The sequence below is a fragment of the Peromyscus californicus genome, unplaced genomic scaffold (assembly GCF_007827085.1).
Source record: "Peromyscus californicus insignis strain IS unplaced genomic scaffold, ASM782708v3 Scaffold_5__1_contigs__length_169319896, whole genome shotgun sequence".
Lineage (NCBI taxonomy): Eukaryota > Metazoa > Chordata > Mammalia > Rodentia > Cricetidae > Peromyscus > Peromyscus californicus.
The window spans coordinates 81138931-81166767 of record NW_026294573.1 but is presented as its reverse complement, the minus strand read 5'-3'; the positions used below and the strand labels follow the sequence as shown (position 1 = coordinate 81166767).

At 37.8% G+C, this 27837-nt stretch overlaps 1 protein-coding gene across 1 annotated transcript; it reads right to left on the bottom strand.

Moving 5' to 3' along the window:
* Window positions 1-23687: 23687 nt before the first annotated feature.
* On the bottom strand, window positions 23688-24728 carry LOC128097015 (60S ribosomal protein L30-like). The gene is made up of 2 exons (XM_052717214.1): window positions 24377-24728; window positions 23688-23746 (listed from the first exon to the last, which is right to left on the bottom strand). The coding sequence occupies exons 1-2, from the start codon at window positions 24726-24728 to the stop codon at window positions 23688-23690; spliced, it is 411 nt and encodes a 136-aa protein (XP_052573174.1).
* Between the last annotated feature and the right edge of the window lie 3109 nt (window positions 24729-27837).

The following is a 27837-nucleotide window of genomic DNA, read 5'->3' as shown; positions in this document are numbered from 1 at the left end:
TACCTGATAACTTAAGGGGTAGGTAGGAGAACTGTTTTAAGATGAATGAAATGACTCTCTTAGAAAATTTGCACAGCTCTCACCAACCAGCTGGGTTTTAAAAGCCATTTCAGCAATTGTTTGGAGCTGTCAAATGCCTCTGGTAGATCGATAGGTTGCTGTGGAATTTGCCCAGACTCTTGGCCAATCAAAATGTAAATTCCAGGTAAATTTAATACATAAACCAACTTGTCTTCCTACAGCCATTTTGAAAGTCATGAAAAGTAATTTTACATTTCCTCATGACTGTCATATTAGAGATACAGTTCAGCCAGGGTTAAGTATTTATTTGGCCTCAAAACTCATTGCAGGACTGGTAGAGGTGACAAGGTGAAGAGTGTTATGAGTTTCTGGTCTTATCATCCATGAGCAACAAAGGGAGCTAGAAAGTTTGCTTTCCTGGGCACCTTTTTAGAGGAAAGGTTATCATTGAATATGAAGTCGTATGCTGTTTGTGAGTATATGTTACATTGCTAGCTGGATATGTGATTAAAAAGTCATAATCTCCCTATTCATTTCACTCATGACCTGTCACTTTTTAAAGAACACACACTGCATATCTGTGTGATTCTGTGCGTGCATACAGGATTCTGTGCATGCGTGTTCCAACCTATCTTTTCCAGCAAGAAACATAAATCTTAACACTGAAAAGGAAGATTTACAGCCCAGTCAGATGGCTCCAGGCATCAGAGGAAAATATGGTTTAGAAACATGCCCTAATTTTTCACAGTAAAAAAAAATCTATAATGGGAAATGCATGTAGACAAGAAGTGAAAAAGCTTTGAACTCAGGAATGTCTAAATGGGGCTTTCCCATTGAGTCATTTATCCCTTGGCCATTATATTGCAAGTGCCTTACGCCTACCTCATCTTAGTTAATAAAACACTTTGACATCCATGATGACATTTAATCCCTTTAACTGTGTGTTGGTGATGACAGACAGATCCAGGCAGTGAAGCTTTGTCAGAACCAAGTAGTAAAGCTGGAGGGAAGACTTGGATCCAGGTAAGCAGTCACCATTGTGCCGTCAGATACTTTTCCTAATTATTCTCTTCTATTCCATATTTCCATGTATTATTTTACTGGGGCTCCTCTATTAGGTTTTCCAGAACAACTTTTTCAAAACTCATAACAAAACCATGAACTTGGCAGCTGAAAACAAAAATTTGACTTATTTTGTAGCAATACTCCCTGACCTCTGGCCATTAGTTGTCTTTCCATCATCTCTTCCCCTATGTTCCTACAGCCATGTAGGTGACAAATAGAGATGTCTCAGTTAAGGATGGATAATCTATAGTGACTTTTTCCCTGAACTTTAACCTGCTGTGAGTCTCTGTGTTAACTGCCATTTACAACACGAAGAAGCTTTTATAATTAGGAGTGAAAAGCACAAATATGTGTATATATAGAGAGATAGATGATAGATAGATAGATAGATAGATAGATACATAGATAGATAGATACATAGATAGATAGATACATAGATAAATAGATAGACAGACAGATAGATAATATAGATGGATGGATTGACAGATGGACAGACAGACAGATAAAAAGTATTTTGTATTTAGAAGGCAGTTTGATATTATATCCCTTTAATAAAACCATGGTAGTAGGGCCTATGACTTCTCAGCTATGGCTTCTTGGCCAGGTTTACAATACTAGATATGAATTTCCTCTTATGAAACCGGCCTTAAGTTCAATTAGAAAGCTGTTAGTTACCTCATAATATCAATAGCACTATTATAACAGTGAACATGTCTTGCAAACCTGGTCTTTACTGTAGACTGCAGGTTTCACAGATGCATAACACTATTGATTGTCATATAACTAGACACATCTTATGAGTGTTAAGATATTGATATCATTAAAGAGCTAGTCATCTGCCCACATGGTCTCTAATCTTCCTAGCTTCTAATGAGTTCAGCCAGTAAGAAGCAGGATCTTTCCCTTCATTGTTCTGAATTTCTTGAGGCTATGCTGGTATCACAGCTATGACTGTTAGGCTTTTACCATACCTATTGCTTTCTTAGTACTAGTAACCATTCATTTCCCTGTGCCACAAGGCCTGAGTTGACAACAGCTGCTTTGGGTTGTTATCCACAGCACGTTTTACTCTCTATTGGCTTTCTACCCACATCTTCATTTCTATTCTATTCAGTAAACAAACTTCAACTTCTTCTAACGTGGAACATGTGTTGCTTGCCAGGACCCTCTCTCACTGAGGGATGAAAGAAATAATTTTCTGCATCCAAGTATCATCCTGCCACCACTGGTGGCTTACATTGAAATGACATTCATAGTACCAGAATAATGGAAGAAAAAGTTAGGAGTCACCAAAACCTTTTATTTTTCCCTATTCCGAATAGAAAGCCAGGGCTACACTAACAGCACTAGGTATCGATATTCTAACTTCACTTGATGAATGTATCCTACCCTTGGAAATCAGGAGAAAACATTTCTGCTCATACAAAGTGGCTCAATTAGCAATGGATGGGGGATGGGTTATTTCTTTTAGGTCTTTTGCATTGAAAATTCAGAAACAGGGCATTTTTGGGTTTTCCTCTTTTCTGGTTTTGTAGGTCTTCTCTCTTTCCTCTGCCCCTTTCTACAGAGATGTTGATACCACACAGGTTCTGCTCTTTGTTCTTTGATCAGTTCATTTATTTAGTGTTTTCAGAAGTTATCTATGGACATAATTTGATTTTATGTTTTCTCTGAGACTTAACTTTCGTTGTTCTGGACCTTCACTGCTTATATGTGCACTATGTATGTACCAAGAAGAAAAGAAACCAAAGCCAAGATACAACCTCCAGGTTGGAAATGTCAAACCAGCTGCTCCTAGCTTCCTTCCAGTTGATGGTGAGAGCACATAGCAAACACTACACTAAATTTCATAACTCAATGCAAATCTACAGAAAGCCACCTTTCTACATAAGCAGGGATTAATGCTTAAGCTCATGGGTGCCTGATACTTCCAACAAGATCTAAGCCAAGGGAATCTTTTCTATATGCTTGAAACATATATTTTACATATTTTTACATATTTTCTATCTCATTCAACTTGATTATTAAAATATAACATGTGCCAAATATTAGAACACATTAAACTACATTGAATTATTAAAATTAAAATGATGGCAAATCATATGCTAAATATTGTGAGGCATTATAATGGTTGACAAATTATGGGCCACAGGCCAAGTTCATCTTACCATGTGTTTTTTTTCCAAATAAAGTTTTATTGGAATACACACACACACACACACACACACACACACACACACACACACACACACACATTACCCAGAAATGGTCATGTGCTCTGCTATTGTGGCTCCATTTCCATTCAACTCTGCATTTGGCTATGTGATACAGAATCAGTGCCAGCTGCCTTACTGTGCACTTATGTTCTTCCTATCTCTCCAGGATCACTCTTTATCATATCCTCTATACCACCTGCTTCTCTAAAAGAAGGCTCTCATGGAAGGCTTCTGTCCCTGATATTAAGACCTCCCAAACTTTTGTATCTAGCTCATGAGAGTGGTCATTCCTTCCCTGATTTAGCACTTCAGATAAAATGTTACTTGATATGTAGACTGTCCTAGCCAACTTAAACAGTACTTTACTCTAACACACTCTGCTTTTCTTCATAATATACAGTATTATTTCTAATTCATTTAAATATTCATTTCTTTATTTCCTAGCTTTCCCAAACAGAATATACATTCAAAATATCTCAGGTCTTTACAATTGTGCCTGGAAGGCATAGTTTTTATATTATCTTTTAATGTAACCATGTTAGCTAACATTTATTCAAAATTTATTATGAACTAAATCCTACTTTAACTGTCTTATGCTCATGCACTCATTTTCCTTCTCTCCAGCAATGGAATTAGCATGGTACAATCATAACCACCATTTCATAGCTGAGGAAGTAGACAGTTCCCAGAACTATGTGTATGGTCAGCCCAAGATATAGAAAATACATCTGGTACATAGAGGAGGGTTCTGAACACTGGTCATTGGATATGGCTTGCATCTCAGTGACTATACTCCTCTCTCTATCACCCACACAAAGAAGTGGTTTGGCCTCTTCATGCATGTTTTTCTGTATGTCACTCTTCCTGTTGAACTTACAAGCAAATCAAATGTGACTTAGATCATAATTTTTGGTCTTAATCCTGAAAAAAAATTCCCTTTCTTGTCATACCATTTCACATGATTTGGCTATTTTTTTTAATGAGCAGGAGTTATTTCTCACCTAATTGCTAATTCTTTAAGACAGGAACATTCACACTACATATTATAAATCATTTTTAGACACCTAAGTGGCATAGATAATGATATATATATTATATCCTAAGTCATGTACCTTAGTCCAAAGTATCGATCATTTTGTCAAAAAAAAAATAATAGGAATGTCAAACACTTTGACATTTTGTTATCTACAATATATGAGGTCAAAGTTTTCAGTTATCTCGAAATGTATGTGGCTGAGTATGATCTCAGTGTCTATACTGAAACCAGGAGGTTGTATAAAATGCATTCAGAGAAACAGCTATTGTGGAACCATTAGAAGAGAAATTGCGAGGGGCTGGAGGGATGGCTCAGTGGTTAAGAGCACTGACTGTTCTTCCAGAGGTCCTGAGTTCAACTCCCAGCAACCACATGGTGGCTCTCAACCATCTCTGGTGCTTATAATAAATAGCTAAATCTTAAGAAGAAGAAGAAGAAGAAGAAGAAGAAGAAGAAGAAGAAGAAGAAGAAGAAGAAGAAGAAGAAGAAGAAGAAGAAGAAGAAGAAGAAGAGAAACTGCACGGTGGGTAACAAAAAGGAATTTTAAAAAATTATATACAATGCTTTTAAGAAATCAGAAAGTCATTTAACACATATGGAGATCCTGGCTCAGTGTAGCATGCCCCCCTCATCTGACTTTTCTCCTCAAAGGCCCTAGAATAAGAACCCAACCACAACTCTTAGTATTTGCTTCAATCTGAAGTAGTCATTTATTTCAAAGAGTTTTCATAGAGGAAATACAATGTGTTAGTGATTAATAAAGAACATATTTCACATCAAGCAACTGTTGGTTCTAAGGAGGTAATAATTCAGAGACAATAGGAATGAGAAATGAAGCTTTTAAACAGAAAAGGGAAGGGAATGATGATTGGCTCAGTCTTTGTTACAGAAAATTCATTAGGTTTTTTTTTTTTTTTTTTTTTTTTGGTTTTTTCGAGAGATAGGGTTTCTCTGTGTAGCTTTGCGCCTGTCCTGGAACTTTACTCTGTAGCCCAGGCTGGCCTCGAACTCACAGAGATCCGCCTGCCTCTGCCTCCTGAGTGCTGGGATTAAAGGCGTACACCACCACCGCCCATATGAAAATTCATTAGTTTATCGAGACAGTGAGAGGTAAGTAACAAGATCATATGATACACCCTCAGGAGGCATGGAGCTTGAAGTGGTACTGAAAAAAAAAAAAGGGTGGATGCAATAAAATGAACATTTACTCTGAGATGTTTATGTTTTATTCATTTAAAAACAATAAGAATAATCCTAATAATAATGATGAGCAGACCATGTTACTGAAATGCTTGCAAGAAAAACAGGTCTAATTGTGAGCATTCGGCAATTCAGTCCTAGAAATGATACTTCTCCAGCACTAAAAATAATTACTTATTTGATATCAGGAGGATATAATGACTGTTCTGCAGATCAGGCCATGGGCTTTATTCTTTGCAGGCCAGCTTAAACTCTTCATCTATCACAGATGCTCATACTCTTCTCCATTACTTTCTCATCTCTCAGAAGAAGCATCTTTGTCATCAAATATCTCAATTAATTATTTGAAATATTCTCTATTTTTCCTCTGATCCCCAGATAAACTTTATTAGAGTGCACAATATTTTGGGGGACACAATACATCACCACAAAGAATCAAAATAAAACCAAAGTATTATGAGATTAGTGGCAATAGAATAGTCCCTTACTTTTGGTTTTTCTTCTGTTCCATATCACGCAGCTCTTTTTACATGATACAGAGATTTTTTTCATTTTCTTTTAAAAAGCATGCTTGGGTTTAGAGAAGAAGAGAGCCATGTTCCAAGCCCAAAGAAAGCTTTAATTTTTAATTGAACTGGGACTACATAAAGACCATTTGCATTATGTGTTTGTAGAGAAAAGCAGAAACAAACATTTAGGAAGACTTACAAAATTCTATCCTGTTAAATATGTGATATACCAATAGACCAATTTACACTTTCTGTTGTGATACTTTTCCTGGATCATTTGTTCTTTTTCTTCAGATGTCTCATGTGTTCAGTATTCTTCAGATTCCTTAGCCTTTATTCTCCTGAAAGACAAAATCAAAAATCATTCCCCAACCCTAACTTTGGGGAGGATCCCTTTTGGCAAGTTATGTCTGATTAAATGAAAAGCATTTGTTAGTGATATAAGTTAATTTAAATTGAATGGTCATGGTCATGCTGTTTGATGAACTACTACCTCTTCTAATTAAGAGGTCTCTCTTATTGAAATCGAATTTTTATCAATTTTGAAGGTATCCATAGCTTTTATTCTCCTGTAGAAACAAAATCAAAACCTTGTCCCCAACTTAATTGATATCCTGGTTTCCATTCTGAGGACAGTGCATCTTTAAAGCATACAGGCTGATTTAATTCTGTATTTTTTTTCTGTTATCCAATGTCTCTCCTCAGCTCTTGTTCTTTTCTCATTAGCATTGAAAAAATACAAAGTTAATAGAGCATTATGTAATCTATTTCTGGGGGGGGGGAGTTGTTACCCCTTCTGTTTATTTAGCATATTGTTTAGAGTTCACTTTGATATTCCTATGACTGTCTGGCCTGTAGGATTGTGTAGTATACCTGTAATATGCTTTATATTGTAATAAGCAAAAAAAAAATTGTTTCATTTTACCAGAGACATATGCTGGAAGATTGTCAGTTTTAATTTGAACAGGTGTACCCATGATGACCATAACTTCTAATAAATGTATGACTACAGAATCAGCCTTTTTGAACTCAGAGCACTTGCCCATTGAAGCCCTGAGTAGGCATCAATGGTATGTTGTACATAATTCAATTTTCCAAATTCTACAAAATGAAACACATCCATCTGCCAGATTTATTTTTTTCATTTTTCTTTATTCTGAAATTTTCTACTTGCTCTACATACCACCCATAGATTCCCCCCTCTTCCCACCCTCTAACATTCCCTCCCAAGCCACATCACATCCCCACATCCCCCAAATCAAGGTTTCCAATGGGGAGTCAGCTGAGTCATCTGCAAGATTTCCTTCCTATGAGTACCCTTTGGATTATATACTGCTGGTAGTGGAGTTTGATTATAAAAAGAAGAAGTAGGACATTTCCTTATAATTTTCTTGGCTTGTTACCAGGCTATGGAAAAATCCTTTATTAGACCCTTACTATTGACATAAATTTTTTTGTGAAATTATGAGGCCTCCAGCACATTTCTTATCAATAGTTTATCAATCTCATCATTACCTTGTGCTAGAGGTCCCAGCAGACCCATATGGGATGCATGTGAGTTATATATAAGGAATAATTCCTATTCCTGAGTATATCTCATAACTGAATAAATAATGAAGTTAATTCTGACTTATCAGGAATAAATTCTGCTGTTTCAATATGTAAGACCACTCTTTTAGCATACTGAGAGTCAGTAACTATTTTAAGAGATTCCAAAAATCCATAATACCATGAAAATAGCATGTATTTTCAATTTTTGAATCAAATTATAAGAACCTTGAACCACTTTACTTAAATTTTCTGATTTGTAATCTGCCTTTCCTTATTTGCTCATGTATAAAATGTAGGGGCTCCAGATATTGGCATTTCCCATGCAATATGTGGCAGGATCCAGTTATCTCTCTTTGTAAGTTTAATTCTAATGCTTATATGATATTTCTTGCTAATCTCTCCCCAAAAATTACTGCAAGGCTCTTGGCCAAGGTTCACTTTCTGCCCATAATTTGTCAATTTCATCATTAGTTAAAGGTACTACAATTTCTGCTGGGTCTACTCCTGCTAATTGACAAAGTCTCAATTTTCTTTTTAAAACCAACTCAGAGACATTTTCCACATAAGTTTTTAATTTTTTACTCTGTTTACTTGGTAGAAATATCATTCCAATATATCTTCCTTCTGCATTAAAATTACTGTAAGAGAATGCTTAGAGAGTAAAATAATCAGAATGCAATCAAGCTTTGGATCCACACAATCCACGTGTACATCCTGTATTTTCATTTCCACCAAAGCCAATTCTCTATTTAAATCCTTGTCAAACTCTAAGGTTTTGAACAAATTACTCATTCATCATTTTTACCCCAACAGCAGTCCGTAGATGGGAAATGTCTCTAAAAAATCTTTGAAAGTCATTAAATGTCCGTAATTGATCTCTCCTAATTTGCACTTTTTGGGGTCTAATTTTTTGTAGACCTATTTTATGTCCTAAATAATTAAAAGAATCTCCTCCTTATATCTTTTCAGAGGCAGTTTGTAATCTCTAACAAGGCAAAATTTTCTTTATTTCTTTAAACATTCTTCCTAAGCATTTGAATCAGTTAGTAAAATATCATCCATATAATGATAATTTATAGATTTAGGAAATTGTTTACATATTCCTTCCAATGGCTGTCATACAAAAATATTGCCACAGGTTTAGGCTATTTAACATTCCCTGTGGGAGAACCTTCCATTGATATCTCTTTACTGGTTGCGAATTATTATAAGTAGGTACTGTGAAAGGAATTTTTTCTCTGTCTTTTTCTTGTAAGTGTATTGAGAAGAAACAGTTTTTTTTTTTTTCTTTTTTTTTTTTTTTTTTTTTTTTTTAGGTTTTTCGAGACAGGGTTTCTCTGTGCAGCTTTGCGCCTTTCCTGGATCTCGCTCATCTAGACCAGGCTGGCCTTGAACTCACAAAGATCCGCCTGCCTCTGCCTCGAAACAGTTTTTTAAATCACTAACTATAAGAGTCCATCCTTTAGGTAACAGTGTAGGCAAAGGAATTCCAGATTGTAGAGACCCCATTGGCTAAATTACCTCTTTAATTACTCTTAGACCTGTTACTGTTCTTCACTTACCAGATTTCTTTTTAATAACAATACAGGAGAATTACAAGTGCTGGTTGATTCTTCAATATGCTGAGCATTTAATAGCTCGTGTACCAGCTGTTCTAAGGCCTGTAAGTTCTCTGTTGTTAAAGGCAATTGCTGAACTCATATAGGCTTGTCTGTTAACCATTTTAAAGGTAGGGCTGTTTGTGTCTTTGAAAGATCAGCCACTGTTGTGCCCTGTTCTTGTACAATCTAGATTGTTGGTAATTGTTCTTTATAATAACTTCTAATATTTTTCTCAGAAACATGTTAGTTTATGGTTTGTGTCTGAGGTTGAAGGAATGTTAATCTGGGTATTCCATTGTTGTAATAAATAACATCCCCATAGATTCATAGCTATATTAGCCACACATGGCTCTAATTTTCCTCTCTGTCCTTCTGGTCCTATACATCCAATCCATCTTGCATTCTCTTTCACTTGAGATAATGTTCCAATCCCTAACAGCTGAACATTTACCTCCTGAAGAGGCCAATTTGGATGCCAAGGAGGGATGTTCTGTTGCCAATGTTCCTTGAGAAAACTTCATTTCTAGAAACACCCTGTTTACAGCTCCTTTTTTAGGCAACCTTGTTTACCAAAATTAAGCATCCTTACATTATTATATTTCTTCAAACATCTGGAAATCATCTCTCCTATCCAATTATCATTATGGTCATGAGATTCAATATTCATTGTATCTCAGAATCATTCCTCCAAGGTTCCCTTTAATAACCTAATTACATTTTTGCATTGTGCATTAGCATTTTCAAAAGCCAGAGATTCAATTATTATCTGTCTAGCTTCAGAATTTGGTATCATTCTATTTACTGCTGAAGACAGTCTTTGTAAGAAATCCATGAGGGTCTCTTTTGGGTCCTGTATACTTTTTGTAAATGACTCAGTTTTCTTTTCTACTTCTTCATTTTTGTTCCAAACATTCAAGACTGCCATGCTGCATAAAATTAGTATGTTTTCATCATATAAAGATTGTCTTTGTATATCAGCATAATTGCCTTCTCCAAGAGGTTGGTCTTGGGACATTTCCATACCTCTAACCCTACATTGTTGTTCTATAGTCTTAGTTTCCTCTTTCCACCAGGTCTTCCATTATAACTGGGTTCCAGCCTCTAAAACACCTATAGCCCAATCTTTCCAGTCTTGGGGGTAATTATATCACAAGTTGACCACGAGTTTAACATCTATTTTACAAATGGAGAATGCATATCATATGAGACTACAGTTCCTTGGATCTCCTCCTCAAATCAAACATTTGCACAGGATCTAATCAGCTAATACACAGCCTTGAGCATCTGGCAGTTCCTGTAAGGTTACTGCCTAGATTAAGTTTGGCTGTTTGAAAACCCTAGGCTATTTCTCTGTAACAGTACAATGCAATGCTGAAAAAGGTGAACTTCTAAATTCTGTCTAGGACTGAATATCTCTATGATCTATTTTAACAAGTTTTTCTAAAACTATTATCTTGGCACTCATATTAACCAACCTTTTAATTATAAAACAAAAATGATCCAACAAATAATATTCATAATTGATGTTATATAAATCCCACCAACATTAATTATCCTGCCATTTAATTGTTCCATTTTCAGACTGCCTAATGTGTTATCAAACAGAGACAAAATTCCCTCCATGGTAAAAATGATTCCCACTTTTATAATGTGGGAAAAATTCTCTTTTAACTATTTTCTCCCTTTAAGATATCTTAATTACATCACCAAGTTTGCTAACTGCATAGAACAGTAGAAACCCAAGGGAGTTTCAAGGCAGCTACCTAGTGTGGTAGCAATCCAAGATGGGGATCCAGAGAGAGCCCACCACCCACCAGGAGAAAAGAAGCCAAAGAGACTTTGACCATGGGGAGGGTAGATACTCCAGCCCTGTGCAGCTCATGCCTGAGCCTTAGGCAAGTGGCTGTTTTTTTTTAATTCATGCCACAAACGTTGTGTCACCAGCTATAACACGAATTGTGAAATGGTCTTTTTAATAAAAAAAAAACAACAGAGCCAGATACTTCCTGTATACCAAGCCAATATACCTTTCTGTGTCCTGCCATCTTACTTCTTCATTCTACCTAGCTACGTCACTTCCTTTTTTTTTGCCCAGCTCTATCACTTCCTTTCTGTCTATACAGACCTCCAGACCTCTATGGTTAACTAGTGCTGGGAATAGAGGTATGTGCAACCACACTTAGCTCTGTTCCCAGTGTGGCCTTGGGCTTACAGATACTTGGATGAATTTCTGTCTCCCAAATGCTAGGATTAAAGGTGTGTGCTGCCACTGCCTGACTGCTATGGTTAATGTGATGGCTGGCTTTTTCCTTTGATCCCCAGGCAAGCTTTATTTGTTAGATCACAAATAAACTATCACCACATATCACCATGCACAAAACTCAAGTCCAAGTGGATCAAAGACCTCAGCATAAATCCAGCTACACTGAACCTGATAGAGGAGAAAGTAGAAAGTAGCCTTGAATACATCTCTGTTTGTGCTACTATTTAGATTCCCTTGTTCTTTATTCTTTTGTACCACAACATAAAACATAAAAATCCAAAGAGATGCCCACTAAGCTGTAATATATATCAATAAAATTTGTCATTAAGATTACTCCCATGTTGAAGTAAAATCATTTTTCCAGCCATAGAGGGATACAGTCAGATACTAGGGTATATAGGGTTCTCATCTTCATTATGGATCCTCTAGACAGAATAAAAAGCCAAAGAGCTTCTGTGGTTCTCTACCTGAATGGTGCAAGGACACACTAAGGATAATGAGCCCTTTGAATGTTTTTTCTAGTTCCTACTACGAGAGGACTGAGGACCTGAACATTCAAAGAATCAATTCAACTCATATATCCTCTTGATTATTATCACTGAGGAATCAAGTTGCTAAGAAAAGACTTGAGTATCTTCCTTCTTCACTGAACTTTGTACATGTCTCCATACAAGCCTAATAAACAAGGTAATGTCAGAAGGAAAGGCCTTCAGGTAGTCTCACAGGCAGTTCCACATAGGGAGAGTTTTTATCTGTGGCTGTGCTACAGTCCCAGTTTATGTAATACCTGGGAGTTCAGATATGCACAATAAGGGCAGCTGTAACTATAATTACTTCTCTAGATTTAAAAGCCCATGCTAAGACATTCATCTCTTTTTATCCTAGGGTATCACCTGATGGTAATCAGAGCCTTGCCAGCATTTGAGGAGACATATTTATACAGTACTTTCATCAGGCAGGGCCATGGCCATGAGCCCAAAGGAGAGCTATGTGAGGCCTCTGAAATATTGTCGAATCTCAGTTGAGCTGTTTGAAGAGGGTATGCAGGAGACAGGAAGAAAGGAGCCAGGATGTGGGCAGGACATGAGGCTCATATATGAACACCTGTTCTGGATCACATTCCTCATAGAAATAATCTGATTCAGACCACAGAAATCCTACAGAGTAAGCACCAAATCCCCGTAGTACAGGTGAGTATCTAATCTGAGTTGCTAAAAAACTTTATTGTTCCTCATACTCATGAACACACACATGCACACAAATGCATACTCACAAAAACATGTGTGCATGTGCAATAAGGACATGTTTTGTTTTGTTTTGTTTCGTTCTGTTTTGTTTTCTCCAGACAGGGTTTCTCGGTCCATCATGTTTTAATCCCAGCAATAGTTCATAGATGGGAAATGTCTCCAAATAATCTTTGAAAGTCATTAAGAGTCTGTAATAGATCTCTCCTAATTTGTACCTTTTGGGGTCTAATTTTTAGAACTTAGAAGGTGACAAGGACAGGTAGCCCAGGCTGACCTTGAACTCATAGAGATCCGCCTGCCTCTGCCTCCCTATTGCTGGGATTAAAGGCATGAGCCACGACCGCCCAGCTGACATTTTGTTTCTTTAACCCTCCCTCACTTTCTGCCTCTGTATGTTTACACCCACATTACACTGTGTAACTATATTTCATTTGAAGTTGGGCCTCATAATACAAAATCCAAGTATATAGTAAGTTTTATAATTTGGTTTGAATAAGTTCATGTTATTATTATCATACAATAGCAAAAAATGCTCACTTATCCATTGACATGCTTCTCAAACCAAATCCCCCCATTAGCTAAACTATAAACAAATGAAAATTTTATATTGATGGTAAATATATATATAAATCACCTATTGTTATATACATATTTACAGTTCTGCATACATAACCCACATATTGTTAAATATGGATATATAAATATATGTAGGATCATATTTATGCTCATATTTATATAATATTGTCTCAGTCTTTCCTTCCATGAGATCATTACTAAGCCATTCAGCACTTTGTGTGTTCTTGTTTAAAACACTGTTGCTCCTTGTGTGTGATTTTTGGGGACCAATGCTACAGCTATAAACCACTGAACACTTCATTTGGCTAAGTTTGTAACATTCTTCTTAGGGCCCCAGTCTATACCTGTATCACTGGATGATAGATTTACACAAACCTATGTGAAACCTGGAGTATTTCATGATTTTGTAATTTATTTCTTCCCAAACCATGGTTAAGATCTTCAGGAGTATGTTGGCCCCAGTAGGAACATGGCCACTAGATATAGCCTGGCTTTGAAGCCTTTTTTTTCTGCCTTCTTCTATGTGACCTTGGATACTTTACTTGCAATTCTTTCTTTATGCAAAATAGGACAATATTAGTACTTAGTCCCTAAGTGAAGTAATCTAGAAAGACTATTTCACTTTAGGAACATGCAAAAAGCGTTCATTTGTTTGTGATAAAAAGAAAATGGCTTGGGAATCCTCTGAAAGACATGGCTCAACAGTTTGGGGAAATACGAAATAATAGTCATATTTATCTTTGACATGAAATGCCCACCCTGTGTCTGCTTCACATACTGAATACAGAATAGTTGAGTGATCTTTCCCAAGTCCTATTTAATGGAATAGTAAAATCACCTCTGGTCTGCCAACCAGTGAGGCAGATGAGACCCAGCATTGTCAGGGTCATATTGATGGTGAATGGATAATGCAGGCTGTCTGGCTCTACCAGTCTCAGTCTTAAGTATCTCAACAATGGAAACAGTTCAGTACCTTATAACTCAGCCACTTTTTGCCACAGTATTACATTATTAAGTAACTAAGTCATGAAAACTCTATTGTAATACTGGAAGGTAAAAAATGACTTCCCAATGTACCACAACTATCACTGTGTGCAAAACAGAGGATACTGAGAATAAAATGGATGTGAATGATAAAATTAAGGGACCAGAAATAACAAGTTTCGTCTAACACTTTTCCAAATGTCCCCCAATATAGTAATAGTACACTTATTCAGAAAATATAGCTGCAATTAAAACCAGATGATACCACTTGCACCAAAAAATAACTGGAAGTAAAATGGAGTTCTAAGAACTTTTCTGACACAGAAATTCTATGCTTCAGTTAGAGTGGGATTTTTTATGGGCAAACTGGGCATCTGATATGCATATCTGGATGAAGACAAATCCCTCACAAATGAAATGCAAAGTCTCAAGTGAAAAGTTTTATTTTGATTTAACAGTCAATAATCCAAACTAAACGCCAGCCGATTAAGAGAAATATGTTTTGGAGGCCTCACAACTCTGTATTATTAGTCACACATCCCTGACAAAGTTGCTAAACTTCCATAAATTTGTTTTTAATGATCGGATTATATTTATCTAATGCATGCTATCTCTCACATTAAGATGGAATTAAATGCACTGTTTACTGTGTCATGTGCCTTCATGGCTTCAACAATCCTCTCCTTGTTTCTCTTTTGAGCTCAGATAACAATTTTGAATGCAGCTGTGTAACATCTGGTAGCCAAACAATGTTTCTGGAGAGGTTTTCAGTCTTAGAGTTTGATGGTTCCTGGTACATAACTGGTAAATCATTTCTCATCAACATTTCTCAAGTGTCAAAATGCATCCAAAGGGGATATATTTGAAAAATAGCCTGTGACTACCACTTTTCTTCATCTCTAAGCTGAGGAATATCCTCACATACTGTGCTGGATAGTTCATGTCAAGTTCAGACAACTTGGAAGAGGAAACCTCACTGAACAATTGCCTTGTTCAGACTATCCTATTGATATGTCTTTGAGATATTGTCTTGATTGATAATTGACAGGGAAATGTTCAATCCACTGTAGGTGGTATCGCCAAGTGGTCCCAGGTTGTACAGGAGAGGAAGGTAATGAGTGAGCCATGAGGAAAAACCCAGTAAACATATTTCATTAATGCTTCCTGCCTCCACTAATGATTTTCCTCATTGGGGGTCTGTAATCATGACATGTGAATCAAATAAATTCTTCCCTCCCATGTTATTTATGATCATGGTGTTTATTATAGCAACAGAAGGAAAACTAGACACAAAGCATTTCCTGAAGAAGGAAAAATACAAGACTCGATGTTTTGTTGTTGTTTGTTTTGTTTTTACTTACTAGTAACAACTTGACCCCAGAATAACTGAATCAAAGTATTCAGCACTGTTTCTTTGGAGAGTCTATTCACTTAGGATGAATGTATAATCATGCAATGCTTTCTTGTTTGGAAGGTATTTCCAATTATAAGATTCATGGCTGATATAACAAGAGCTTCTTGGAAAAGGAGAAGAATTGTGTTCACATACATGGCCACTGTAAGAAAATCTATCATCAGTAATGTTGAGAAAATATGATATTTATTATAAGTAAATTAGAAACATGCATTTGTGTATTTTTGGATTTCTACTTATTCACTTATTTTAAAATAAAATAGTGGCCATGATGTTTTGACATATTTTCTTGTAGATATGGAAGCTTAGCCTCAGTCTCAATCATTAATGAACTTTATAGCAGAAGCAGAAGTCGGTTTAAAAATCACTCTTCTCCAACATGTGTTCATATTAAAAAGAATAAGCTTTCCTCCCCAGCTCTAAATGCTCTGGGCAAATGGAACAACATTGACTTGAATGTACAAGGAGATTTGTCATCATCATTGACCAAGGCTGGACTAGAAACTGGCTAGAATCAATCTGTAGTTATCCAGGGGAAATTATATTGAAAGTTATTATCAGTTGCTTTCAAGTTCATGAACTACAGAAACAAACATTATTTATGTTCTATTGAATATTTGCCAACTGTTTAACTTTTTAGACAAAGGACAGGATCCTCCACTAGACATCAAACATCTAGTGGTGGTTTTCACAGAAACAGCCTCCTTAGACTCATATATTTGAAGGCTTAGTTATTAAGTACTGGTGCTACTTAGAGAGATCAGGGGGCATGGTCTTGGTGGAGAAAGTGTGTTACTAGGAGCAGACTTGGAGGTTTCAGAAGCCCATGCCAAGCCCAGTGATGTCTCTCTTCCTGCTGCCTGTGGATCCAGATGCAGAATTCTCACCTACTTCTCCAGTACTATGTTTTACAGCATGCCACCATGCTTCCCACTATGATGGCTAAACCTCTGAAACCGTGATCCCCAATTAAATGCTTTCCTTAATAGATGAGACATCCTGGGCAAACTGGAGGCAGGGGGAGCAGGTAGAGTGAAGGGGATAGAGACTGGGTACATGAGGGATCTGGATGGTCAAGATGGGGGAGGGATGGAGAGGGAGAGCAAAGAAAGAGACATCTTGATATAAGGAGCCATTATGGGGTTAGGAAGAAACATGGGGCAAGGGAAAACCCCAGGAATCTTCAAGGATGACCCCAGATAAGACTCCTAAGCAATAGTGGAGGGGGTGCCTGAACTGTCCTTCTCCTGCAATCAAATTGATGACTACCCTGATTGTCATAATAGAACTCTCATCCAGTAATTGATGGAAGCAGATGTAGAAATCCACAGCCAAACTATGGGCCCAGCTCTAGGAGCCCTGTTGAAGAGAGGGAGGAGAAATTGTATGAGCCAGGGGAGTCAAGATCATGATGGGGAAACCCACAGAGACAGCTGACCTGAGCTTGTGGGAGCTCACAGACTCTAGATGACAGCTTGCAAGCCTGCTTGGAACCAAACTAGACCCTCTGCTTGTGAGTGACAGTAGTGTAGCTTGGTCTGTTTGTGGGGTCCCTAGCAGTGGAACCAGGATATATCCCTGGCATATGATCTGGCTTTTTGGAACCTATTCCGTGTGATGGGATGCTTCCCTCAGCCTTGATGGAGAGGGGAAGAGCTTAGTCCTGCCCCAACTTAATATGCCTTGCTTTGTTGACTCTCATGGGAGGCCTTACCCTTTCTGAGGAGAGGATGTAAGATGGGTAGAAAGGAAGTGGGGGGAAGGAATGGGAGAAGAGGAGGTAGGGAAAACTTTGGTTGGTATGCAAAATAATTTTTTTAAAAAATAGTAATAATAAGTAACAATAATACAAATAAAGAAATAAATGCTTTCCTTTATAAGAGTTGCCAGAGTAGACCAGTCCAGGCACCCTCTGGACCACTGTCAGCAGGCCAAGATGGTATCATCCTTGTGGGTTTATAGAGCCTTTGTCCAGTGACTGATGGAGGCAGATACACAGACCCATGACCAGGTGCCAGGCTGAGCTCTGGGAATCCAATCGATGAGAGAGAGGAGGGATTCTGCAGGCAAGGGACTTCGAGATCATGATGGGAAGAAGTGCAAAGATGACCGGCTACACTATTGAAGGCCCATGAACTGTAGAATAGTGGTAGTGAATCCCCCAGGGGACTGGACTAGGCCCTCTGGATATGGAAGACAGTTGTTTGCCTTGAACTGTTTGGGGAACACTCAGACAAGGGGATCGGGATCCATCCCTGGTGCATGGGCAGACTTTTGGAAATCTGGTGCCTGCGGTGTGGCGCCTTGCACAGCCTTGGTACAATGGGAAGGGGCTTGGACCTGCCTAGGCTCAGTGTGCCAGGCTCTGCTGACTCCTCATGGGAGATCTTGATTTGGGGGATGTGGGGATGTGGGGATGTGGGGTGGCTTGGGAGGGAAGCCTGGGAGATAGGAGCAGGGAGGAGGTGGGATCTGTGGGTGGTATGAAGAGTGATTAGAAGATTTCTTAATAAAGAAAAAAAAGAGTTGCCATGATCATGTCTCTTTACAATAATAAAACACTGACTAAGACATATCTCCTATATTCTGTGTTCTTATACTTCATATGACCACATCAATTTATAGTCCCAGATGATCTATTGTGTGAATAAATTGTATTATAGATGGAGAAATGTGGCACAGAGAAAAGAAACCTGATCTAAATCTAGAACTCAGACCTAGACATTTTTTGATTCCAGAATAGTTTGTAAACCAGAGTGTTATTTTTAATTGTGTGTGTGTCCAATTTTATGTATACCACATATAAAGATACCCATGGATTCCAAAAAAACGGAAAAGAAAGTTTGAGTCCCTGGAATGGTTTTGAGCTGCTTGGCAGGAGTGCTTGGATCCAAATTCAGGTCCTCTGGAAGAGCATCCGGTGCTCTTAACCACAGAGGACCCATCTCTCTGGTCCCCAGAGTAGAGTTTTACATGACTAAATCAGTCTACTTTAAGTACCTAAGAGGAGGGATATGGAAAACCTTTTTCTGTATAAGGAATTTGAAGTATATTTAGTGAAATAAAACTAAATCATATAATGAGGATAAAATATGAATATCATAATCTATATAAGCAACTAGAGCCAACCACTGTAAATGACAATGAGATGAAATTCAAACCTAGGATTTAACCCCCCCTTTTTATTTTTACTTTCTTTCTACCTCTATAATCCATTTATCATCCTATTTCATTTTTAAGAAGGAAGCTAGGTCCAAATGATATTCAATAACTGTCCCAATAGGAAAGGTTCATCAAACTTTGATGATATGACTTAGTACAATGATTTATATCTGACATCTGAGGATGGGCTGTGACAACTGAAAGGTCTCTCCCTTAGATCCTCATATTTTCTATATCTTTGTCGCTTCCTGCCTGGTACTCACTCACCCCTGATCATAAATATTTCCTGCCACTTTTATGATTATTGGTGGTTAGATATGATAAATTCTGATACTAGTCAACTGTGGAGAAGATATTAAATACATTAGCTAATTTCCCCTTAATGCCTCATCCAATATGAATCAATATTGGCTTAATAATTAACATGTTTAAACATTTTTATGTATATTTCATCATGAGATGATCTATGTTTATTTTATTAAGATGAAATATTTAGCTCCTTACCACCTATGGCAAAGACATTCCAACTTGGGGTTTTCTCTTTAGACTGAACTGGGTCTGTCTTGCAAGGGAGCTGATTGCTTCTCCTTGACTGAAACCCTGTGAGAAGATGCTGATGCTGAGTTCAAAATAATAAGTTGACAACATCAGCAAAAAGGAAAGGATAAATTTTGATTAGTGACGTTTTCCAGAAGCTTGCTGGGATGGTGGTACCAGGCTGTACCTTGCTCTGGATTTGACTCAGTCCTATTAAGTAGTCTCTTTAGTCTCCAAATATATTATGTGTTGGTTCTCAAAGTCAGCATCATCAGTCTGCAGAAAACACTGAGATGTGATTAGAAACATAGCTTAGAGCAGTAGTTCCCAATGAGGGATCATTTGAGTCTTTTCTCTTAAGGAGGTATTTGATAATCTTGGTGATATTTTTGGTTGTTGTGACTGGAGTTTTGGTCATTGACACCTTGTAGTCAAAGATGTTGCTTACCATTCTGCAGTGAACAATCCAGCTCCCTGCAGCAGGCATTCATGAGGTACAAAGACCATTAGCACTGGGGCTGAGAAACTGTTTGACACTGAGGCATCACTTGACTCTCCAGTTCTGCCATGCATTTTTGAGTGAAGTTGAGAAATTTTTAGTTTTTATCTTCTGCATCTTCAAAGTAGGCATAAGCATCACAAAAATGATGTATTTGTGAAACTTTGCTAAAATTAAGTGAAAGAATAAATGTTAATGGCCCAGTGTTTGATAATAGTATAGACCAAATGTTTGGTTTCTAGAATCAAAATGATGAGACTCCCTCAAGGTAGGTATGGAAGATTTAAGAAGTGATTAGCTTTTTAGGGCTGTCCTTTCATGAACATGATGCATGCCTTCATAACTTGGTTGTCAGTTTGACTGGATTTAGTATCACAATGGAAACACATTTCTGGCCAGGTCTGAGTGGCATTGTCTAGGTTAGGTTAATTGAATTAGCAAGAACAACACTGAAAGCTATACGTTTCCTTGAGCTAAAGTCCTAGAATAGATGAAAAAGAGAAAGTAAGCTGAATGTGATCACACATCACTCTCTGCTTCCTGATACAGACTCCATGTAGCTAGGTGTCTCATGCTCCCTCTGTTGTGCCTTCTTGAGCACAAATAAACCATTTTTTCCTTTTGTTATGTGCTTGTAACAACCAAAATTACTCTATGAGACAAATAACTGATACAATATCTGTATCAAATGGGATTTGGAGGGTTGTTGTGCATATTTTCTGCTATATAATAGCACAAGAAGATACCTAGCTGCAACACAGTAGAGGGTTCTCAACACAATTGCTGTAACTACAGACTTCAAAGTCTATAGAGTTATGAGGTATCTGTTTTTGTTGTTTGTAAGACATGCAGTCTACAGTAGTTTGTTATAGAAGCCAGCACTGATGAAGATAGGTATATAAGGGATTTGCAACTGAGTTGCTGCCAGAAGAAATGAAAAACATGTATAAAAGGTGAATATAGTAGACTGTAAAGACTGTGTACAATTCTTGGTATCTTTTACACGGAATATTATACCTTTATAATAAGATTTTGATGTTCTATTGTATATTATTCTGAATCTTGCTCCTAAAAGATGTTGGGGGCATCCATCCATTCTTCTGGATGCTTGCAGTCATTTTCTGAACCATCAGTATTGCTGTAGAATAGGAGACCACATAAACACAGATAATTAATCTCAGCTATAGTCATATTAACCTGGTTTAAATTCAGATTACAGACACATGGCTGATCCCAATCATGAAGAGAAAAAGAAAATCTATCTAAAAGCATCCCAGATTGTCACCTAAGAGTCATAAAAAAATTTGTTGTTCTTTTAAGTGACTGTGATTAGAGTTATTTATGATGTACCAAAGGCTAATTTATACAGTAAGCTGGAACTTAATACTGCAAGCCAGAGAAGATTTCTACAGCATGTGTAGAAATATCTGAAGAGAAGTCAAAGCACGAAAGATTCCTAGGAAACTATATAGAAATTTCTAATCCCCTTCAAGAATTCATTATGCATTTTTTTCTTCCTGTTATAGTGATGAAAGCCAGCAACATCAGCACTTGCATATCATGGAATAATCTTTCCGAACATTAGCAGTCCTGCTCTATGTCAAGTTCTTTTACACAGAGACCCCATTGGAATTTCACAATAATACACACACACACACACACACACACACACACACACACACACACACACACATATATATACACACACACATATATATATGAGTTCCTTTTAGCATGCATCAGAAATACATGAAGAAGATTTTAATACCCATTCAAATCAGTCAAGAGTATTTCTGTTTCACAGGAGAAGAATTCAAAATTACACAGAGGTGAAATAACTTGTCTGAAGACCCATTTTTTGCAAAATTTGACCCACAACTTTCAGCCCTGAGCTGTTGTCATTTGTCTTCCCCCATCCATAAATCTGTTTAAATATTGAGATATTATGTTCTTTCTAAGCACACCTACAACTGCTAGAGTACCATGTGACACACCAAGTATTCAGGTCCTCTGTATATATTACCAGGATAATATATAATATATCAATCAGCGTGCATGCTATTCATTGAATTCTTCCTATTTGTCATGGATTCATGAAGTTGAGCACATGTATGCTCTCTGTATCTTACCATGTGTTGCTCTCTACCAACATGGGTCTCTGTTAACAAGGAGACCATCACCAGACACAGTCAAATCTTTGATTAACACCTCCGGAAACATGAGCAAAAACAAATCTCTTTTTATTATACAGCGCCTTACCACAGGCATCTCACTATAGTAATGCATGATCTAATAGATATTTTATCCCACTGTTTAAATAAGTATTGATGAAAATATGTCCAACTAGACAATTGCCTTTGTTCCTCTTATTAATCTTACAAAATATTGGTGTTATCCATATTCCTAGAACTGAACAAGTCAATATTTAATACAGTTAGATAAATTAACTAAAACTTGCTCCTTTTTTTCTTCTTGCCTTCCTTCTTATCTTCTTTCCTTCCTTATTTCATTTCTTTTTTTGTTCAATTTTTTTGTCTGCTTTTGGTTCGGCTGGTTTTTTTAAATATAATCTCATAAAACCTAGGCTTATCAAACTCAACTGGAGATAACCTTGAACTCATGATCATCCTTCCTCTGCCCATTGCTAGAAATATAGGCCATCTTCCCTTTCTTATTTATTCACTTAATAATGTTGGAGTTTTGATTACATGCAAGCATTATTCTGAGACCAAAAAATGAGACAGAATAATGATGCTCATTCTCATATAAAAAGATAGATAACAAAATCAATCAATAAAACAAGTGATTCTATTTAAAGTGATAATTAACATCCATAGAGTAGGAATTTAAGGAGATTAAGAGAGAAAAAGATTGAATTAAAGGTCAAGATGGAGAGTGAGGATATTGAGGGAGAAAGAGGAAGAGCATGGGAGAAGGAGAGAATGAGAGTGAGGGAAAAGGTGTGTGTGTGTGTGTGTGTGTGTGTGTGTGTGTGTGTGTGTGTGTGAGAGAGAGAGAGAGAGAGAGAGAGAGAGAGAGAGAGAGAGAGAGAGAGAGAGAGAGTCTTTTGATTGAAACATCTATATGTAACAGCTAAGCAAAGACACAGAAACAAGAGACCAGTACACATGAAGACATTGGGAGCAGGATTATAAAAAGCAGAGGGAATGTCTCCTGTAAGAGTTATAACAAAACAAGAACTCAGTGTGGCCTAGAAACAGAAAAGAAACACACTAAGCTCAAATGGGTTATGGGACAGTGAAACTATGTTTCCCTGAGGAGGCACAAGGGAATCTAGGTGACACAGGTTAGGAAAGTCATGTCTGTCACTTATGCTGAACAAGGCAGGAAAACAATGATCAGAGGAAGGTTTTTGAGTAGCAGAACAATGATGGTTCATATTCTTAAAAAAAACTTTAGAAAGCTTCTTTTGGGGTACTGGTAAGATAAGACTGGGGAAGCTTGAGAAAGCAGTGGGGAAGCTGTGGCTGCTATCCTGGAGACTTGGTGTACACAGCAGAAGTTGTGAAGAGTATTCACATCTTTGATCTATTCTGGAGTGTAGTCAGTGAGAACTGGTGTAGCATTGAATGTGGAGTGTGAGAACAAGCCAAGAGTCATAAGCATGGCTGACTGAGTTTCTGCTTTAGAAACTGGAAGCACAGAGCTACTCTTTAGAGCAAGGGAGGAGTTCTCCATGGACTTGGTGTCTGGGGAAATTTTACTTAGCCAATGCTTTTGTTTCTATGATAACTAGAATTATTTATAGAGGAAGCAAGTGTGATCCAGAGAAGTCAGGATGATTTTCACATTGCCAAAGCAGAGACCTTGAAGGGACAAGGAGGCAAAGAGTTAGAGGTAGAATCTAGAGGCAGAAAACATAAATAATTTAATAGCAGTAAGGGGGAGAACAAGGTGTGTGTGTCCAAATCCTGGAAGGTAGGCCATGGTGATGGACTTGGAGACATTCTTACTAATCTTCAACAAATTTGATCACAACATTGAAATAAAATTATAATTTAGAGGGGAAATAATGAACATTCTAGGACAATATGATATAACCATAGTGAGATAAAGAAAGCTGGAAGTATTAAAACTAAGGTCCATTGGGCTACAGTGTTAGCAAACTGCTTTAAATGGCCTCCAGATTACACTGCAAGTTACATACATAGGATTCAAACTTGATGTAAGGAGAAAACAAAAAAAAAAAAAGGTATTTTTGAAATTACAATATAATTGCAATATTTCTCGCTTCCCTTTCATTCCTCCAAACCTTCCCAAATATTCTTTCTGGCTCTCTCTCAAATGTATGAGCTTCTTTTTTACTAATTCTAATTGCACAATATTTTGACACTACACATAGCCCAAGACTATGTAGTCTATTGTTTTTCCAAAACAGATTTCTTTCTTTGTTTTTTGTTTTTGTTTTTTTGTTTTTTTTTTTTTTAGAGGAACTCTGATAAAGTTTTATTAAAGAAAAACTTTCCTGGTTTACTTTTCACCAGTCTACCAGTCTGTTCTGGCATGCTTCTAATAAAATCAGAATCACCTGGGTCAATGATAGCCAGTGTGTACACTCTGTAGTATTTTCCACATGCTGTGCCCAATTTAATGTTATTGCCACTGTAGTGATGAACACCAGTTTTAGCCAACATGGCATAGTATTCTATTTCAGATTTCCTCAAAGCTGGACAGTTGTTGGTGAGGATAACCAATTTTGCTTTGCCCTGTCTGATCATCTTCAGAGTCTGTTTGTACCCCAGCATGTACTTTCCACTTTTCATAACAAGTTGGAGCCTAGAGTTGATTGACTCCGGAGACTTTTTTGTCTTCCTTGCGGCCACCATCTTCCTGCCTTAGGTGTGGGACAGCCCCCAACCAAGACCAGCCACCAAGATGGCCGGGCAGCGAGAAAGGGCCCAACAGATTTCTAGAAAATTCTGAGGCAAGTAATTTCCAGGCTCTCTAGTCTCTTCATCATTGCTGCTGTATGTTAGTAAGCTTAAGGACAGAGAAGTGTGAGGGGCAGTGAAATATGGGGATTTGCTTGATTTGAAGTGGTTGAATCCACTACTAGTCTGGACCTTTAAGGTTGGAAGACACACATCTTTGATCTGGAACTTAGGGTGGGAAAACACACCTTTAATCTGGGGCATGCTTTCTGCTGGAAGTCTGTGTTAGGACATAGAAGAAGGAAGTTTTTGCTCGTTGCCTGCTTTCCTTTGCCTTCCTAGCATATCTATTCCTTTACTGGCATTAGAGCCTATTTCTTTTGGATGCCAGCATATACTGAAGTCCAGACAAGGTCCAACCTTGTGAACTGAACAACTATGGGATTCTTGTACTTTATGTTCATGACCAGCCATTGTTGTGTTTGCTGGAATGTAGCCTGTAAGCCTATATAAAGTCAAATGTATATGGAATATGTATAGAGAGGAGGGGAGGGAGAAGAGAAAGAGAAAGAGAAGCATTATAAGTTCTGTTCCTCTAGGGAAGCCTGACTAATACAGGTTATCTGCCACAGCCCCCTTGGAGTGATGGTATACATGAAAATTTAATACAATATTCCCTGTGCTATCTCAGCTATTTTTTCCCTAATTCCCACACCTGACTTTTATTTGTACCAATTTACCTCTAGTTCTTTTTTAGTCAAGTTGAAGAAAGAGCTGTAATCTTTGATCTGACCTTTTCCTGTGAGTGAGGGACATATGCTATGGAATCACTGTGATGAGGACTTTGAAAGGAGGCTGAATGTTCTGGCAGAGGTTAGGCTAGCAAAGGATCTTTGTTCTTTAGCTTGATACCAAAGCATGGGGACCAGTGTCCAAAAACCCACATAACCCCAGCACTGGGAGATAAAGACAAGCAAATCTCTGGAACTCTCTAGCCAACCAGTGAAGTAAAAACAATGAGTTTCCAGTTCTGTGAGAGACCCTCTCTCAAAGCAATTAGGAATAGGGCAATAAGGAAAAACACTGCACATATGTTCACATACTCATGAGGCTTCACATGCACAATCATATGCACAACACAGGCCCATCTCCATCCCCACACACACAAAGAGCGACTGCTCTCTTTTGTATTTTCATTTTTTTCATAATATGTAATTTTTTCTCTTTTTATTAAAGATTTTTTAAATTCATTTTACATACCAATCACAGATCCTTCTCTCCTCCCTCCTTCTGACCCTCCCACCCCTCTGCCTTCCCTCCAATCTACCCCCAATTCCCTCCTCCAACAAGGCAAGGTCTCCCATGGGGAGAGTGCAGAACCTGGTATGTTCAGTAGAGGCAGGTACAAGGCCCTCCCCCTGCATGAAGGCTGTGCAAGGTGTCCTACCATTGGTAGTGGACTCCAAAAAGCACCCCCATGCTCCAGGGATTGTTCCTGATCCTACTGTCAGGGGGGCCCTTAAGCAGATCAAGCTTGTGCAGAGAGCTTAGTCCAGTTCCATGGAGGCTTCACAGCTATTTGTCTAAAGTTCATGAGTTCCCACTAGTTTGGTTTGGTTGTCTCTGCACGTTTCCCCATCATGATCTTAATGCCCCTTGCTCATAGAAACCCTCTTCTCTCTCTTCAACTGGACTCCTGGAGTTTGGCCTGGCGCTTAGTTGTGGATCTCTGCATTTGCTTCCATCAGTAACTAGATGAAGGCTCTATGATGACAGTTAGGGTACTCACTGATCTGATTACTGGGGTAAGCCAATTCAGTCACCATCTCAACTATTGCTAGTAGTCTAAGCTGGGATCATCCTTGGGGATTCCTGGGAACCTCCCCAGGATCTGGCTAAGGCATGAGAAGACAGGAACTAAAGGCTCTTTCAGCTAGAACCTTTAGGGGGAGGACTCAGATTTCAGTCAGAGGATTTGTGGAGTTGGTGAGGTAAGACTTTATCTCTCTGATCTCTCAGCATTTACCCCAATATCTGGCTCTGGGCTTTTTAATTATAAGACCTTTAGAAATATGAACAACATCTGGCATCCAACTTGTGAGGAATGAATTCACACACAAAAAAGCTGCTTTTCTGTGGCCTTGTATTCCCGGCTCAAGCCCAAGCTACAAGTGGCCAGAATCTCCACTCCACCTATGCCAGACTCCCTAACCCACTGGCTAAGTTTTTGTTGCATCCTCTCTGCAGCAAACTCCATAGGTTTTGGGCTCCACAAACTGCAGAAGTTAGCCACTTTCACACAATTCCTCTGTGCAGACAGCTGGATCATTTGATTCTTTTTCCTCTCCTGGAGGGTTTTGGTTTTCACTGGGCCCCATCCTCAGGCTGCTGCCACACCACTATCTGAATCATCATTATCAGCAGATTTGGTGAGTCAGTTAAGATTCTTAAAAGGAGGAATTAATTAAAAGAAAATTTTTTCCCACATTAAAAAAATGGAGGGCTGGAGAGATGGCTCAGCCGTTAAAGGCTAGGCTCACAACCAAAAAAATGGAAAATATTGTTACATTGGAAGGTGTTTGGTCTCTGTTTGACTATACATTAAACAGTATAAAAATGGAAAAATTAAATGAGAGGAAAATTAATATTGATCAGATTTATGTAATGTTAATTATTAATATTATTTGTTTGATCATTTCTATTTTATCATTTAAAAAATTTGGTTAATATGAGTTCCAAGACAAAAGTTTTAGAAAAACCTGCTAAAATAGATCATAGAGATAATCGGACCCAGACAGAGAAATTTAAAGAACCAATCTCAACATTGCATTATAAGGTTACAAACAACCTAAGGTTTTCAAACATTCAGCCTTAGCCACTAACCTTACAGGAACTGCCAAATGATAGATGTCCTCAAGGCTGTGTATGAGCTGATTGGACTCCTGCATAAAAGTTAGATTTGAGGAGATTCAAAGAAGCAATCATCTCATATGGTATCCACTCATCTTTCATGAAGCAGATACTAAACTCGTGGTCAACTTGTAATAGAATTATCCCTCAAAAC